The sequence below is a fragment of the Anarrhichthys ocellatus genome, unplaced genomic scaffold (assembly GCF_004355925.1).
Source record: "Anarrhichthys ocellatus isolate YVR2014 unplaced genomic scaffold, GSC_Weel_1.0 scaffold23, whole genome shotgun sequence".
Lineage (NCBI taxonomy): Eukaryota > Metazoa > Chordata > Actinopteri > Perciformes > Anarhichadidae > Anarrhichthys > Anarrhichthys ocellatus.
This window is the reverse complement of record NW_022280053.1, coordinates 1,082,405-1,097,369: the sequence shown is the minus strand read 5'-3', so window position 1 is coordinate 1,097,369 and position 14,965 is coordinate 1,082,405. Positions and strand designations below refer to the sequence as shown.

Here is a 14,965-nt window from a genome sequence, read left to right as displayed (position 1 = left end):
TTTAAAGACTGAAGGATTGTTTACACAAGAAAAACATGTTTAATTGGACTCTTCTTTAATTGGATATATACATTTATTCATATATATATATGTATCGACACACACGCACAGGTACACTTATTGATATTACATATACACTAAGTACATAAGCACATTTTATTGCTAATATTTCTGTACTAGTGTTTTTAGAATGGTTTAATTTTTGTATTGGTGTATTTTTACTTTTAGGCCTACTTAAAAAAAACCATCTTAATATTTGTACCTCGCTGAGTATTACATACACTATTTTGCAAGCCTACTGCAGACTGTACAATACAATACAATGCTCACACGTTTGGTCTTGCCACATCCACCGCTTTGCAGCAATCCGACTACATTTCCCACAAGCCCCTATTACACACGAAAATTGCGCGTCATGAAAAACATGGCGGACTAGTGTGTTCATGGGGTCCGATACTTGCTACCCGTCGTCGATAAACGAAAGCTTATTTCTCCCAACAAACGACATATTCTTGAACAGGTACGTTGTTAACAGATAAACACCATATGTAGACGTATTTAAACTATAAATGTATTTGTCTCAGGCTCACAACATTAGCAATAGGACGGTCCGAGTCAGGAAGACACGGATAATACAAGTGTTATCATGCGAGTTTGAGCTCAGCTTAGTGCGCTTTTTGACTTGTTTTCACCCTTATTCACGCATTGTTGTTTCTGTCTTGCATTGGTATGAATACACCTTATGAGCTAATTTAACCTCTGGTGGTATTATTTTTCTTTACGGCCAGATTTAAGACTTATCCAGTGTCAACGTGACTGGTGTTGTCTGCTGACAGAATAACGTTAGCTTAGGTCTGCACAAAAGTCAGTTTCACAAAAGAAGGTATTCTCCCTAGCGCTACAGCGATAAGTGATGGTTTAGTGCATCAAGTACTATGTTGTAGTACTTAACGTTACACGTAAAGTAGTCATTGTCGAATAAACTCATCAAAACTGGAGTCTGCGGTTATCAGCTCCTCAAGATTATGCAAGTGGGACAAAAAAAATGTCAGTCTGTCAAAGAATGTTAAGTATTTTACACTACAGTCACACAACCAAAATGTTGATTGTGACTGTACTTCAGGGCATGACATCATTGTACTTGTTCTGCATTGACTCCACAGCTTGTTGTGCTGATGCAATGACGCTGTAATGCTGCCCAGCAAAGTGATAACGATGAAACAGGGAGACGTGTTTGTGCTGATATGATTGTATATGTGTTTGTATTCTAAGGACTGAACATATGATTGAGTTTAGCACATCGAAACTCTGTTATGAAACAACTAGATATAAGAACAATTATTCAATTATTGATGCAGTCATATCTGTTAACTTGTGTGAGTTGTATGTAAAGCACGTAGCGTTGGTCATATCCCTATCAGTAATATTTCCCTTTGAGCCTGTTTTAATACTGATGCACCTTCCTGTGTGTTTTCAGGGCGAAATGTTTCGTCGGTCAAGATTTAGTGCTCGGCCCAATGTCGTTAAGGCCGGTAAAACGCCTCAGGAAGCCCCTTCAGCCAACCAGGAGGCCAGTGAGACCCCCAAAGACGTTGGTGAGAGCAGCGCTGCTGCTGCAGTGACAGACATCCAGTCTGTTGTGACCCCATCAGAAAAAGCTACAGCCCCAGGGTGAGTGTCGAGCATTAAATAGCATGATTACAACTTGTGTTACGTATAACAAATGTATAACTATTCTCACTACTGTTTAGGGATGGCAATGACCAAAATGGGGAAGGTGCCAGCTCCTCAGCAGCAGTCCAACGAAGGAAGCGGTTTTCCATCAAGCCCAAAGTGGCCCCAGGCCGCCCCGCCACAGTTGCTCGAATGCAGAAATCCCACGTCAAGGCTGTCTCTGAAACTCCGATTGAAGTCCCCGTCTCAGACCGTGACAAGCCAACTACGTCCAGCCAAACTGGGACTACGGTCGCCCCTCAGAGACTCCAGTCCCCAAGGAGACGGAGGCCTTCAGAAGAGAGCAAGCAGCCCAAAATGCAACATAAACCGGCCCTCATCCCTTCTGACAGTTCAGAGCCTTCAGCTGACTCTGCAACAAATCTGCCAGCGGACAGTGGCAAGGAATTAGAAAGCACGTCAGACAGTCAAGTCAAAGGAGTTCCTTCCAGACTACCAGATAAAGTCCCCCCTTCTCTGCCAGACAAAGAAGCTATCGCGTTATCAGAGAAAGCCAAGACCCTAGTATCATCTAAGAGTAGGCTTTCTATCTCAGCACCAGCGTTGTCCTTGAGTAGACTCCTGAATGACCCATCAGACTTGCAGAGGATTGCAAAAGCCCAAAAACTCAGAGCGTTGCTCAGACAGGAGATGCATAAAGAAAAGGTAAGCTCAGATTATTCACTTGTGTACTGCTGCTTTAGTAACACATTGATTAGATACATACTGTTGGATATATCTTCTAGAGTCATTACATTAAAAGAGTGTTATCATTTGATTTTGCAGAAACTCAAAAAATCAAAAACACGTGCAAAGGAATTTACCTTAGATCCTGCCAAAATGACCATGAGGGACCTCATCCGTTATCTACCACAGTCCAACCCCATGACGTAAGTGTCTCTTCTGCAACTTAGTCAAGCTTGTGTCACATTTAATCCTGATCTCCACAGATGAAGTTTTCTATTGATTCATTTTTTTTTTGTGGTTCCTTTCTTGTCTTATGTGACTATAATTTGCGTTTTTGTTTTCAGATCGAGTGTAGAAGAATCAGCTCAAGAGAATGAGACTGTGGTCCCACCTTCTCCAGGAAAAGAAGTGTAAGTTTATCCCTGAAATCTCATTCCATTATAGTTGTATTGATCATGCAAACGATACATACAGCATTAAATTCTTTCTGACTTTCCTTATTCATATCCAAACAATTGGGGAAAAAGAGATATGATATTGTTATGTCAGTTAAATACAACATGGTTTTGTCATTTGAACTCTAAAAATAAGTTAAAATGATTCAATAACTGCGGGAGCCATTAAAAGCTGCCGTGATTCACTTTCATGAAAAATGTACTTATTCCTACAAATTTATAGAAAATAAATGTTTTTTCTTCAAACCAAAAACTGTATATTGAAACAAGTACTAATAAAACTGACATTGGACATCATAAGTGTGCGTAATGAGACAATCATGTTGCGTGTAAACCAACCCTCTTCCTTCTGCCGGTTGTTTTCAGATGTAAACCCTGCAGTTCACCAGAGAGAGAGCAGGAAGCTGTGGTCCTCCCTAAATTAGGAAGCCCGAGGGAGGGGTATGAAGATGAAGAGGAAGAGGAAGATGACGACGGCACGTTGGTTCCTCAGGTCAAAGTAGCCGAGGACGGCTCACTGATCATTGATGAAGAGAGGTCAGTGGGCTTCTATGGGCTATAAAAATGAATGCTTTTTCATGTTTATCTACTTCCTGTAGCTCGGTTATTGTAGATGAAATGTACCACTTTAGTGTTTTATTACAATAATAGGAACTGACTAACGGTGTCTACGAAACATCTGTAACTTCCTCCAGAGATGTGCTTTTTGCTCTTCATATAAATGTTTCTACATTATCGTCATATCCTCTCAAACTGTGTCTCAGCTTGACGGTGGAAGTCCTGCGAGCCAAAGGGCCAAATCCAGCCAACGATCGGGACCCCATCTTTGAGCGCGGCTCCACTACAACTTACTCGAGCTTCAGGAAGGGGACCTATACAAAACCCTGGTCCAGTGAAGGTTCAACCCATATGGATAATACATATAGATAATGAACTATGACATCTTTATTGCACACATTTTGTTCATATTGTTTTTTAATGTCGTGGTTGTTTGCTGTGTTCCATCAGAGACGGACATGTTCTTCCTGGCAGTTAGCATGGTGGGGACAGACTTTTCCATGATTTGTCAACTGTTTCCTCTCCGAGCTCGATCCGAGATAAAGGTTAGTGATGAACACAGATAAACATGTATTCATAGAATATGATATGAAGAAGCAAAACAATGAAAAGCTTGTCTGTATTCACTGTATTCATTTTGAACTTTCAGAACAAATTTAAAAAAGAAGAGCGAGAGAATTCCTGGAGGGTTGACAAAGCTTTCCGTACGTATTCAGTAGGACAATATGTTTAGCTAGTTTTATATAATATTTAGTGATTAGTGAGCGACAGATGTTCTTTGTGCAATCTCTGCGTAACATTTATTGACAATTATTTTGTAGGAGAGAGGCGCAAACTGGACATAGAATATTTTTCGAAGCTACTAGAGAAGATTCTGGAAGTTCAGAAAACCAGGAAGAAGCTGAAGTCACTGGCTGGGAAGAACTCACCCAAGAAGACCACGAGAAAGGCAAAAGGTAACCATGTCCTTCCATGCGTGATACTCAGTGAGTTGTGTGTTATTGCTTCATAGCGTGTTATTCTAAGGTAGAGATTTAACAACTGCTCGCCTTGAGTTCGTCTCAGTTCAACAGTCCTTGTGTGTTTGAATTCCTTCAGCAGGCAAAAAAGCTGCAAGGAAGCTGAGTGTTGTGGAGGAGGAAGACGAGGAAGAGCAGAAGGTAATTGCTGCTTTGGAGGAGGAGGGAGAGAAAGAGAACGAGGACCTCTGTAATGAGGGAGGAACTGACGACGTGAAGCCTAAGAAGAAATGCAAAAGAAAGAACAGAGAGGATGCCTTGACTGAGGAACCAAATGACAAGAAAAACAAAACGGGTGAAAAGAGCAATGAACAAGGTACCGGAGCATTCAGTCAATTTATCAAACATTTCTGGATGAAAATTGGTGGATTTATGAATGCAGGTTGTTAAATAACTTCTAGAAAAGTAATGCATGTGATCCTAGGGAAAGTAATATTTATACTTGTTGCTTTTATGTACTCAGATGAGGCCTACACACCTGGGGACAGTGAGGCAGCACTTCCTGAAGACTGTCCAACATCAGACATGTAATTAAACTTGAAAAATTCTGTTTTAAAGAGAGAACATTTCGCATCTTCGTTTGACACTAAAACTCTCTTTTTTGTTGTAATATTCAGATCTGAAAAGACCGAGAGTGTGAATGAAGCCAAGGATGCCAAGATCAAGCCAGCTAAACTCTCCCGAGGCCGAGGCCCAAAACCACTGCTGCCTTTGGGCCGGAAGTGGGGTAAAAAGCCCCCACCACCCTCCACAAAGACCAACGACACTGCGTCAGATAAAGGGGAGGAGAGTGTAATTGACGGAGGTGCTGAAGACCAGGTTATTATTTCTTTCTTTTCACAGTTTAGAGTCATCGGATATTTCTCAACATTATTACTTTGGCTTACTGAAAGTTATGCAAACTTCTCAGGTAAATAAAGATGCCTCACCTTTAAGTCAAGCTGATAAGAAGAAGTCAGCCAATGATGACTCTGAAGAAGAGGATGCCACCGTTCAACCTCCGAGGCCTACCAGGTACAGTATTTCATGTTTTCATGACATGATTTTAACACTGCAGCAGAAACATTCCTATCACCCCCCCCCCCCCCCCCCCCCCCCCCCAAAAAAAAAAGACTCTGGATGTATTAGTATTGGAGCATTTCATCTTCATCAGTGTGTGTTTGTGTTTTATAGGTATGGGAGAATGCCCAAACCCATCAAGCTGTTGAATTACCCCGCCAAAGAGGCTGCATCTGAAGCAACTCCTGCCTTACCCGAGGGGTCCGCTGCTTCTGCTGCCAGGCCTAAACCCAAATGCACAGCCAAGAGGGGAAGATCATCAAAGCTACAATCATCCCAAGAGTCCAAAAAGCCTAAACTAGTCACCCTCAGGGCTTCTCACTCAGACTACAGTGATGATGAGGAGGAACAGCAGCGAGAAGAAGATGTGGAGGAGGAGGAGCCCGCTGTATGTAGCTCCAGAAAGGACAGCACTGCCCCTGTCTTTGTGCCTGCCGGCCTGCGCTCCCCACGGCCTGTGATTTCAGAAGTGGAGGAGACAATGGAGGAGGTATGTGAAACTGTTTCCTATCATGCCGTGCACAGATGCACACCATCCATTCATTTACATTTATCTTTTGTGTTTTTCGCATTAGTTTTTCTTTGTGCATGGTTTTTCATTCCATAATTCAAAGCCTCCACTCTGACTCCCATCCCCCCCCCCCCCCCCATCCCACACGTAGCTTGATATCTTGGCCAATATTCCTGATGTGTTCGGCATCTCCCAAGATGCACTGTGCCCTGATGCCTCTTGCGAGCGGGCACAAAATGAGACAGGCACAGATGAACCCTGTGACCATCAGTTGGACCTGCTTGTTGTAAGTGTATAATGCCGAAAACATAGTACAAGGGACATTAAATCATTAACCCCAGTTACACTGATTTAATATAACATTATGTCAAAGTTCTGATGTGATCTATCCACATGTTATAGCTGCTAAAGGGCCAACATTGTGCCTTGATCATTTTCTTCAAATATCTCCCTCTTTTAAGTTTTAGTGCATGCATTTGGTTTGCGTTCTGATCACACACTTGTATTGTGACTTGGCTAATTTAAATGAAAAAAAGACAGTTGTTTCATTCAGACAATGTTGCATGCTGTTTGCATGCATGAGCTCAAAGCAACCTTTGTGGTGTCCAGATGTAAACAACTGACAAAAGACGTTGACAGAAAATTTCAAAGAAGTGTAACTAGGGCTTCTGTAATACAGGTTTTCCATATACAGCACATGTTTTAGTTTGGCCTATAGGGGAAGTTTTTTTTATGTGACTTACAATATATTTGTTTCCCTTCCAGGATGTGATCGACCTCCTTACTTCAGACCCCACAGAAGGTATGTTAAAGAGACATTCTGAGTAGCTCCCAGTGGCATCTATATTTATATGGTCTCAAAGTCTCATACATTCTTTTTTTTTTTTGTGGTCTTTTTGTTTTAGTATCTGAGGCCGAGAGCTACAATGAGGCCGCTCAAACCCTGTTGACTATCGGCCACCTGGCTCCCCTCCCTCAGTCAGCACAGAATCAAATAGACATTCAAGATCATAAAGCAGGTTAGAGACACAGAGGCCAAAATGATTGCATTCCTTTTTAGATCAAATTACAGTGAGTTTAAAATGTGCCATTATGTTTAATTGCAGGGACAACTTTAGCCGATGTGAATGAAACCAGCCAACACCTGGAAGAAGAGACTGAATCAAAGGCTGCTGTACTTGAGGAAGACGGCGTCGCTCCTCTTCTGTCTACAACTTCTGATCATGGAGTAAAAGAAACATCAGAAACTGTGACCATTGTGGAGATACTAAACAGCACAGCGGACAATCATGACATTTCCGTTATTGAATCCACTGATCAGAGGACTGGTTCTGATATGGACCCAACCTCTCAATTGCAAAGTCCAGAGAGCTCAAAGAAAAATTTTCCACAGACCAAGAAAGGACGCACATCCAAGGTGAAACCAAAACCTAACCTAGGCCAAGCCTCCAGGACTGCTCTGTTAAAATCCCAACCAGGGACATCAACAGTAAGGAGAGCTGAGAAGAGCCACACAGTTGCTCCTGAGCTTGCTCAAACCGCAGAGACACTAGCGTCTGCAGAGGAAACCCCTAAGATAGCAGAAACATGTAAAAACATGTTAAAAGATGACATTTCTTATATTGAAGTCAAACGTACAGAAGAGCCATCGGGCAGTCGGAAGAGGTCTGTTAGTGAAGGACAATCCCACGCAGCAACATCACAGAGTGCATCAGAAAACCAGAGTCACTACTTCTCCGAAGCCCAGTTGGAACCCAGTTTGGAACAGGCAACCGGAGACTCACGGTCAACATCTGGGTCCACAGATGAAGTGCTGATGTCTCATGTTGGGACAATTGAAAGTATTTGTAATAATCAGGTAACATCTGACTCAGCAGTCACAGAACCCCAGACTGGACAAGGGTCAAACATAGACTCAGCCCCAGTCCAGGAGAGCAGTGACCATCCTGCTCCATGTGTCACAGCTGTAGAGGAGTTACCCGTCAGTCAGAGAGAAGAGAGTGAAGTGGGATCTACTCACCAGAGGAAGAGTCGATTCCAGAAACCCAAAGTCAACTTAGCACAAATATCAAGAACTGTGCGTTCTAAACCTCAAACCACAAAAGATACCGTAGAGGAAGACTCCAACACAGCTCCAAACCCCAAGTTCCATGAAAAAACAATAGCAGAAGTGGAAGCAGAGCCAACTTGCCTCACCTCTCCTGAAAAACCAAGTCGTCCTGATCCTGCTTCAGATTTGATACCACTGGTGGATTTAGGGACTACTCTCACAGCCACAGAAGAACTGTCTACAACTGAGGAGAAAAAGACAGATGGTGAAGTTGTTGGTCAGGTAGAATCAGATGCAGTAACATCACATCAGAGTGTCTCAGAAAACCAGAATGTTTCCGAAGCCCAGTTTACACCGAGGAGGGAACAGGCCACAAGAGATACAATGCCCATATTGGAGTCCTTAGATGAGAAACTGATGGCTAATTTTGGGGCAGCTGAGAGTAGCTGTAACGATCCACAGTTGACATCCGACTCAGCAGTCACAGAATCCCAGACTGAACAAGGGTCAAACATAGACTCAGCCCCAGTCCAGGAGAGCAGCGACCATCCCGCTCCATGTGTCACAGCTGTAGAGGAGTTACCTGTCAGTCAGAGAGAAAAGAGTGAAGTGGGATCTACTTTCCAGTCTATGAGACGTCGATTACAAAGAGTCCAACCCAAACCCAACTTACCACAGACGTCAAGAACTGCGAGGTCTAAACCTCATACCACAAACGCCCCCGTCACACCCATGCAGCATGCGGACACACCCTCCAGCCAGACTTCAAGGCCTGAATTCACTGATAACACAACAGCAATGGAAGAAGCACAGCCAACTTGCAGTACCACCCCTCCTGAAAAAACAAGCCAAATTAAAAGTACCAGCACTGCTTCAGTGCCGGAACCATCAATGGAATTATGCTCTCCTCATACAACCACAGAGGGAATGTCTTCAGCTGAGCAGCAAAAGACAGATGCTGGACGTGGACTTGACTCAAACTCAAAGGGCTCAGAACAAAATGTTCTTCAAAGAAGGCCACGCTTTTCTAAGGTCAAACCCAATTTAGGATCGTCCCCAAGAACGACACGCGCAAAACTGCAGTCAAGTGACATCAGTAAACCCCCAGAACAGTGCCACATGGACGCCTCTTTAACCTCACAACAGCCTGTGGACAACAACAATGCACAAACAGAGCAGGACCTCACAGGGACAGACGACCAGCACTTGACATCAACACGTTGTTCATTACGTACAGAACCTTTCAGCTCAACAAAGTTAGGACCTGCAGAGCCTGAGAAGTCACTAGACGGCACAAATGATAAGGTGGAGGCTGTACCTGCCTCACAATGGGAGCGCAAACGGGACATGTCCATTAGAGCTACAGAGTCAAATACCCAACCAACAGATGATCCAACACGCCCCACTAATACACAGTCCACAGCCGATCCAAAAGAAAGCACTCAGCAGCCACTTCCAGAGAATGACTGTGAGGCACAGAGTCCAGATGCAGTCCAACAATGTTCTGAAGGGAATCAAACAGCTGCCCAGAAGTAAGACACTAAAGCATATTGTCCTGGTTCTGTTCTCAAAAAGACAATATAAATACTGTTGTCATGTCTCATTTACAGCCTAATGTTTTGAATGAATTATTAAAGAGTTATTAGTTTCTCTTGTAACAGAGTGCGTTTTCCACTTAAAGCACTGATGGTAATCAGTCGGAGCCAACCGACTCCCCCTCAAGAACAGCTCCACAGACTCGTAGAGGCCGGCTTATTAAACCCAAACCCAGACTGGTTCGCAGCCGCCCTCCACAACCCCGACAAGATCAGAATACAAAACAAGCAGAAAAAGGTTTGACTCCTTTTTAGAAGAAAAGTTCCCTAACCTCAGAGAATACTGAGCAGATCTTCAGCATTACTGCCATCTATGACCCTACAGTGCCCGTGTTGATCGCTAACGGTTCTTCTTTTCCACCGATTTTGGTGCTTGCTCAGAAGGTGAGGATGCTTCAGTTTGCCACAAACTTGTGTCTGAACTCCGACCTGACATCCCAGACCCAGCAGATGGAGATATTGAACAATGCAGTAACCAAAACTCCTCTCCAAAGGATCCTGGGTCCTCGCTGGGCTGCTTGACTCAGGTAAGATATTATTAAATATTTTCAGGAGTGTATCTTGTGAGCATTACATGTATGATGTTGTGTTAAGCTCGTTAGTAGTTGGCCATGGCTAGATATGTAACAACATGTTTATAACATATAGCAATATGTTTTTTACCGTGTTTATATTGTATGGCAGTGATTCCCAACCATCGGTAATTGTACCCCAGGTGGTACTTCTGCAGTTGCCAGTGGGTGTGTGAAAAGATTGAGTCAGCTTTAACAACAGAACATTACAGGTAGTCGAATGAAAGTAATGGATAAGTGGTTGAAGGCATAGGCACTCCTATGTGGTACGTCTGATGAGTTTAGGAACACCTGCTGTTGAGTCCCAACACAACTAGTACACCCAGTCATTGCACTGGTTAATAAGGCATCTTTCGCTAAGGCAGTATTTCCTCAAGCATTTTCTGTCGTTCCCCCTTTCGAATGACATTTCCAGATATAAAATACACACTAGTCTCTCATCATGTCTCAATGAATTTACTGAGATTTACGTTTTTCTTTAGTTAATTACTGTCAGTTAGTTCTTCATCACATTCCCGCTCGGTCATGCAGCGCCCCCACCTGTCATGCCGCCATACACCTTGAGGACAACTGGACTAATGGTGGGAGATAATAGTCGAGAAGATCTAATTTAAGGAACAATCCTGAAATGTGTCTCATTTCTCTCCCTTCACAATGACAGGATGCATCAACATCAAATACAGACGAGACCCAAAACCATCTAAGTCTCTCAATAGTTCCAGAGAGTAAGTCATATTTCAGCTGATTTTGTCCTGTGAGTTATTTAAAGTATATGCACCATGGTTTTTACGTAACACTCCTCTCACTTTCAATCTCAGTGTTGTCGCAGCAGGAGCCTTCTGATCCAGATGAACCGTTCTTCATCCTCTCTCTGACTGAGATCCCAGTCTGCCCATTAAGCGAGGCGGTGGACAGTGTGCCTGAACACCTCCCTTATCTTCCTGTAACTGATGCGTCAATAGAGCAACAGAGGTCAGTGCCTGCCTTTTATCAGAGGGTCATGCCGTCCATGCATGCGTGAATCTTTTTTTAAATTGTTTTGTCTGATTCTACAACTTTCCTCGCTCCTCATCAGCGTTCCTGGAGAGAGTTCGACAGCAGCAGGAGAAGGGCCTCTCTCCGGGCCTGCGTCCCTGGAGGAGAGTGGTGAGACGGGCCTCGTCAGTGTACAAGATGTTGGGCCTGACCCAGCTGCACGTGTGGTAAGTGACGTTGTAAGAAACCATGTGTAGCTGCAATGTGATAAAATGTCTGCATTTTTATTTACATTTTGTTTTTCTCAGACACAACAGGATTGGATCATGGAGAATCCAGTGGAGCCACATGGTAGAGTGATTGTGTTACACTGTCATTTATGTAAACTAATGATTAATGTCATAATACTGATGGTAAGTGTTGATTGTTTTGTGTTTGTGGAACAGAGAGTACTACAGTCCATCCATCTAAATTATCAGAGACCCTAGAGAATAATGATGAGATGGAAATTCCTCCTGTTAAACCTGATGGACCGCTGGGCACTAGAAGAAGAGGTATACAGGACATAAATACTTACTCATCACATGCACTCTCAGCAAATTGAGCACTTCTTTTTCATCATGTACATGTTTGTCCTATAATCAGGCAAAGTGCAAGTTAAGCCCAAGACTTCAAAGAGGAAACAAGCCAGCAAGACCCTCGCTACCGAGCACTCAGAGCTTCCTGGGCCTTCTCTGCAGCCAGAAGCATGTGATGACGTTGTCACTGAGCCACAGAAAGGAAGTGGTGATCATGTAGATGTTGAAAAGGAGACTCTGACAGGTGGGGACCACCCTGAGGATAGCAGCTCAGGAGCACAAACTACTCGGACTCGGGTGACTGGAAGTCGGAATAGGTGAGAACAATCGGTTAAAGAAATCCTTCATTGAAATGTGAAGACTTCCCCCAGTTTTCATCTATCAATTGTAGTTAAACAGAGTTCCAACGCAGCCTGGAAAACCTGGAAAACAATTTCCCAATCAGTACAAAGTCATGGAAAATGATTTCAATGTTTTTTTCCTTTATGAACTACCAGGATATCTATCAGAGCTCCCCAAAACGGATTACATTGCTGCCTGAAAGTCATGTTATGTATGTCAGGATCATATGTCAGGATCATATTAACGGTCAAATGGTACAAAACATTTCAAGTCAGTTAAACTTGCAAATGACAATTCACCTGCTGCCTTGAAAATGCAAGTTAACTCAACTTGAAGATTGCCTTTGATTTAACGAAGACATTTTAAGTTGATTTAACTACAATGTTCGAGTTGTCTCAACATTGTTTTTTTAGTTGTAAGAGTTGATTGGATTGAACTTTTTGTCACAAAGAATTGTTTTACATTATCAGTTCAAGAAAACTTTTCTTACCTCGTCAAACAAACACATTTCTGCATTACTGTAACTCACAGTTTTATGTTACAATAACTCAACCATGTGTATACAACTTGCCATTTCAAGTTAAGAGGATTTAAATTCCAAATTTGTTTCAACTTACATATTAAATGTATCTTGTCAGAGTTAAAGAGAAGAAGTAAATGAACACAACTAAATAGGACTGTGATGTTTTACAGTGTAGTTAAATTAGTTAGCGATATAAAAAGTTAGCATAGTTGGTTCAGCTGCTAAAGTTGAATGTGCTTGCTAGCTTGTTTTGCCACCTAAAAGTGAAGGTTGGCTGCGAAGTTATTAACGACTCTGGCTCACCTAACCTGGACCAGCATGATTCCGCTATTCTCCTTTAAGGGACACGCCTTTCGCTTTTTTTACGTTACGTGAAGGCCAACGTATTTGCTTTGGAAAGGTAGAGGCGAGCAGAAGAATAGTGCACTCTCACCACTAGATGCGATTAAATCCTACACTCTGCTCCTGTTTAACCTGTTTAACTGAAACCATTAATTGGTTAAATCTTTATTGTAGGTTAAGGATTAAACGGTTCATTATTTACATCCCTAGTTCACCTCAATGGTTAATATAATTCTTGGTAAATGATCTCTAGAAATTAGTGAGGACCCCGTTAAATGTTAATTCCTTTTTGTTTTCCAATACCTGACAGAAAAGCCAAAGGCTTCCCCCCAATAATGTCTGAGACAAACATCACGGCCCCCGCAGGCGATTCTCCACCTGGCAAAGGCACCTCCAAGGGCCCGAAGCTCAGAACTCCTCGTGCAGCTGGAAAACGATCTACGCCAGCGCCTGTAGCCTCAACATCACGTGACGTCGCTCCCACGCGCAGTGCGACACAGCTGACAGAAGACACCCACTCGACGTCCTTCACCACTTCACAGACGGAGGTGGACGTCGAACAGACCTCTGAGCACAGCCGAGTCACAACTCCTAACACTTCTCTGTGTCCAGCCGAGGTAAGGAGGGAACAAGTGGAATTCATATTCACCCATGATAGAGTTGATCACAGCTGATTCATTGTTCTTCTTTGTTGCAGGTTTCAGCTTCTCAGCAGAGTGACTCTGTGGAGAGCAGCTCTATAGAGGAGCCCACCAGTGTGTCTCAGTACTTCCTATGTGACATTTTTACAGAAGTGGAAGAGGGATGACGGCTGTAGAGAGGTGGAGTGAAAGCGGGTGGCTTGCCTTTTTAAAATTAAGTTATGTCTGTAGGTTAATTTGTGACCAAAAGCCTGTTTTGTTTTGTTGCTTTCAGTTGTAATTAAGGGATAAAGATATATTGACTATACTTTCACAAGCACTTTGTATATATTTAGTAGTTTCCATTAGTGAAATGCCTTTTTTTTATTTTATTAACAAACAATGTTACACCATTAATAACCAGAACACTGGTGAATCACTTGAGTCAAAGACGTGGAAGCATTTATTCACTATGTTTAAATCCTCAGATTCCCTTATTTGGTTATTAAATACCTGTGAAAATGTAAATATTGTATAATAGCAAATAGGGTTTTTGGATATTTTTCTTTTCCATATCTGTTCCTTTTTAATACTGACAGCAACACCAGTCTCAGGAAAACATATTCAAACGACGATATGTATTTTTGTGCTAAGTTTTGTTTGTATTTGAGAAAAAACAACGTCTTAAAATTTGCTTTTATTAAAAAAAACGTAACATTAACATTAACATTAACATTGCATCATTATATCTTGTAAATGCACCCCAAATACAGAGCAGAGGAAGTCACACTTTATTTCAGGAGAATGTTCCATCAGTTAGCTTTCATTGAGACATTCTCTGGTGCTGCATATAGATAGTGTTGTTCAGCTCAGTGTTCAAAGAGGTCCTTGTACAGATTCACAGCATTCATATTACTATGTTTGATACTTGAAACCAAAACACATCATGTGTTCTCTTCCTGAAATGTTTCATTGGTTTATTAAAAGTAAAACATGGAACTCTGTAAGATCTGAATAAAAATGTATTCTTCCACCGCCGCTTGATTCAGTCTTTTATCGGCACTTTGCTGGTTTTTGTGCGTCTGTGCCGGCGGTGGCCGTGTGGCTGCAGGGATAGTGTCCTCGTGGTTTGTCCGTCTGTCCGATCCATATTTAGGAACACGATAACTCCGGAACGCCTGGAGTGAATTTCTTCAAATGTGGCGCAAACATCCAGCTGGACTCAAAGATGAACTGATCCGATTTTGGTGGTGAGAGGACAAGGTCACTGGCCTCAAGACTTACTTTTTGACCGTAGCTCAAGAATTGATATGCTAAATATAACATTTTCACACAAATGTCTAATAGGACAAAATGATGAAGTTAT

At 42.5% G+C, this 14,965-nt stretch overlaps 1 protein-coding gene across 3 annotated transcripts; it reads left to right on the top strand.

The window, feature by feature from the left end:
- Positions 1-402: 402 nt before the first annotated feature.
- On the top strand, positions 403-14,632 carry zgc:162472 (transcription factor TFIIIB component B'' homolog). Of its 3 annotated transcripts, none has more exons than XM_031860346.1 (29): positions 403-520; positions 1,478-1,671; positions 1,752-2,379; positions 2,500-2,603; positions 2,745-2,810; positions 3,222-3,392; positions 3,620-3,753; positions 3,864-3,958; positions 4,063-4,117; positions 4,235-4,369; positions 4,515-4,748; positions 4,896-4,959; positions 5,050-5,251; positions 5,343-5,446; positions 5,606-5,981; positions 6,154-6,288; positions 6,768-6,804; positions 6,908-7,021; positions 7,109-9,584; positions 9,734-9,885; positions 10,029-10,174; positions 10,881-10,944; positions 11,038-11,191; positions 11,295-11,421; positions 11,503-11,545; positions 11,641-11,748; positions 11,840-12,089; positions 13,290-13,596; positions 13,677-14,632. In XM_031860346.1, the coding sequence occupies exons 2-29, from the start codon at positions 1,484-1,486 to the stop codon at positions 13,785-13,787; spliced, it is 6,780 nt and encodes a 2,259-aa protein (XP_031716206.1). In that variant the 5' UTR covers positions 403-520; positions 1,478-1,483; the 3' UTR covers positions 13,788-14,632. The 3 variants fall into 3 exon arrangements, with proteins under 3 accessions (XP_031716206.1, XP_031716205.1, XP_031716207.1); XM_031860345.1 differs by having other exon boundaries at positions 4,512-4,748; XM_031860347.1 differs by lacking the exon at positions 6,154-6,288 and having other exon boundaries at positions 4,512-4,748.
- Positions 14,633-14,965: the final 333 nt, after the last annotated feature.

Bases quoted from the DNA above. Each gene is read 5' to 3' on its own strand.
- zgc:162472 (XM_031860345.1), top strand. From the start codon at position 1,484: ATGTTTCGTCGGTCAAGATTTAGTGCTCGGCCCAATGTCGTTAAGGCC. The intron at 4,118-4,234 runs GTACGTATTCAG...ATTATTTTGTAG, and splicing joins GAGGGTTGACAAAGCTTTCC to GAGAGAGGCGCAAACTGGAC. The intron at 11,422-11,502 runs GTAAGTGACGTT...TGTTTTTCTCAG, and splicing joins CTGACCCAGCTGCACGTGTG to ACACAACAGGATTGGATCAT.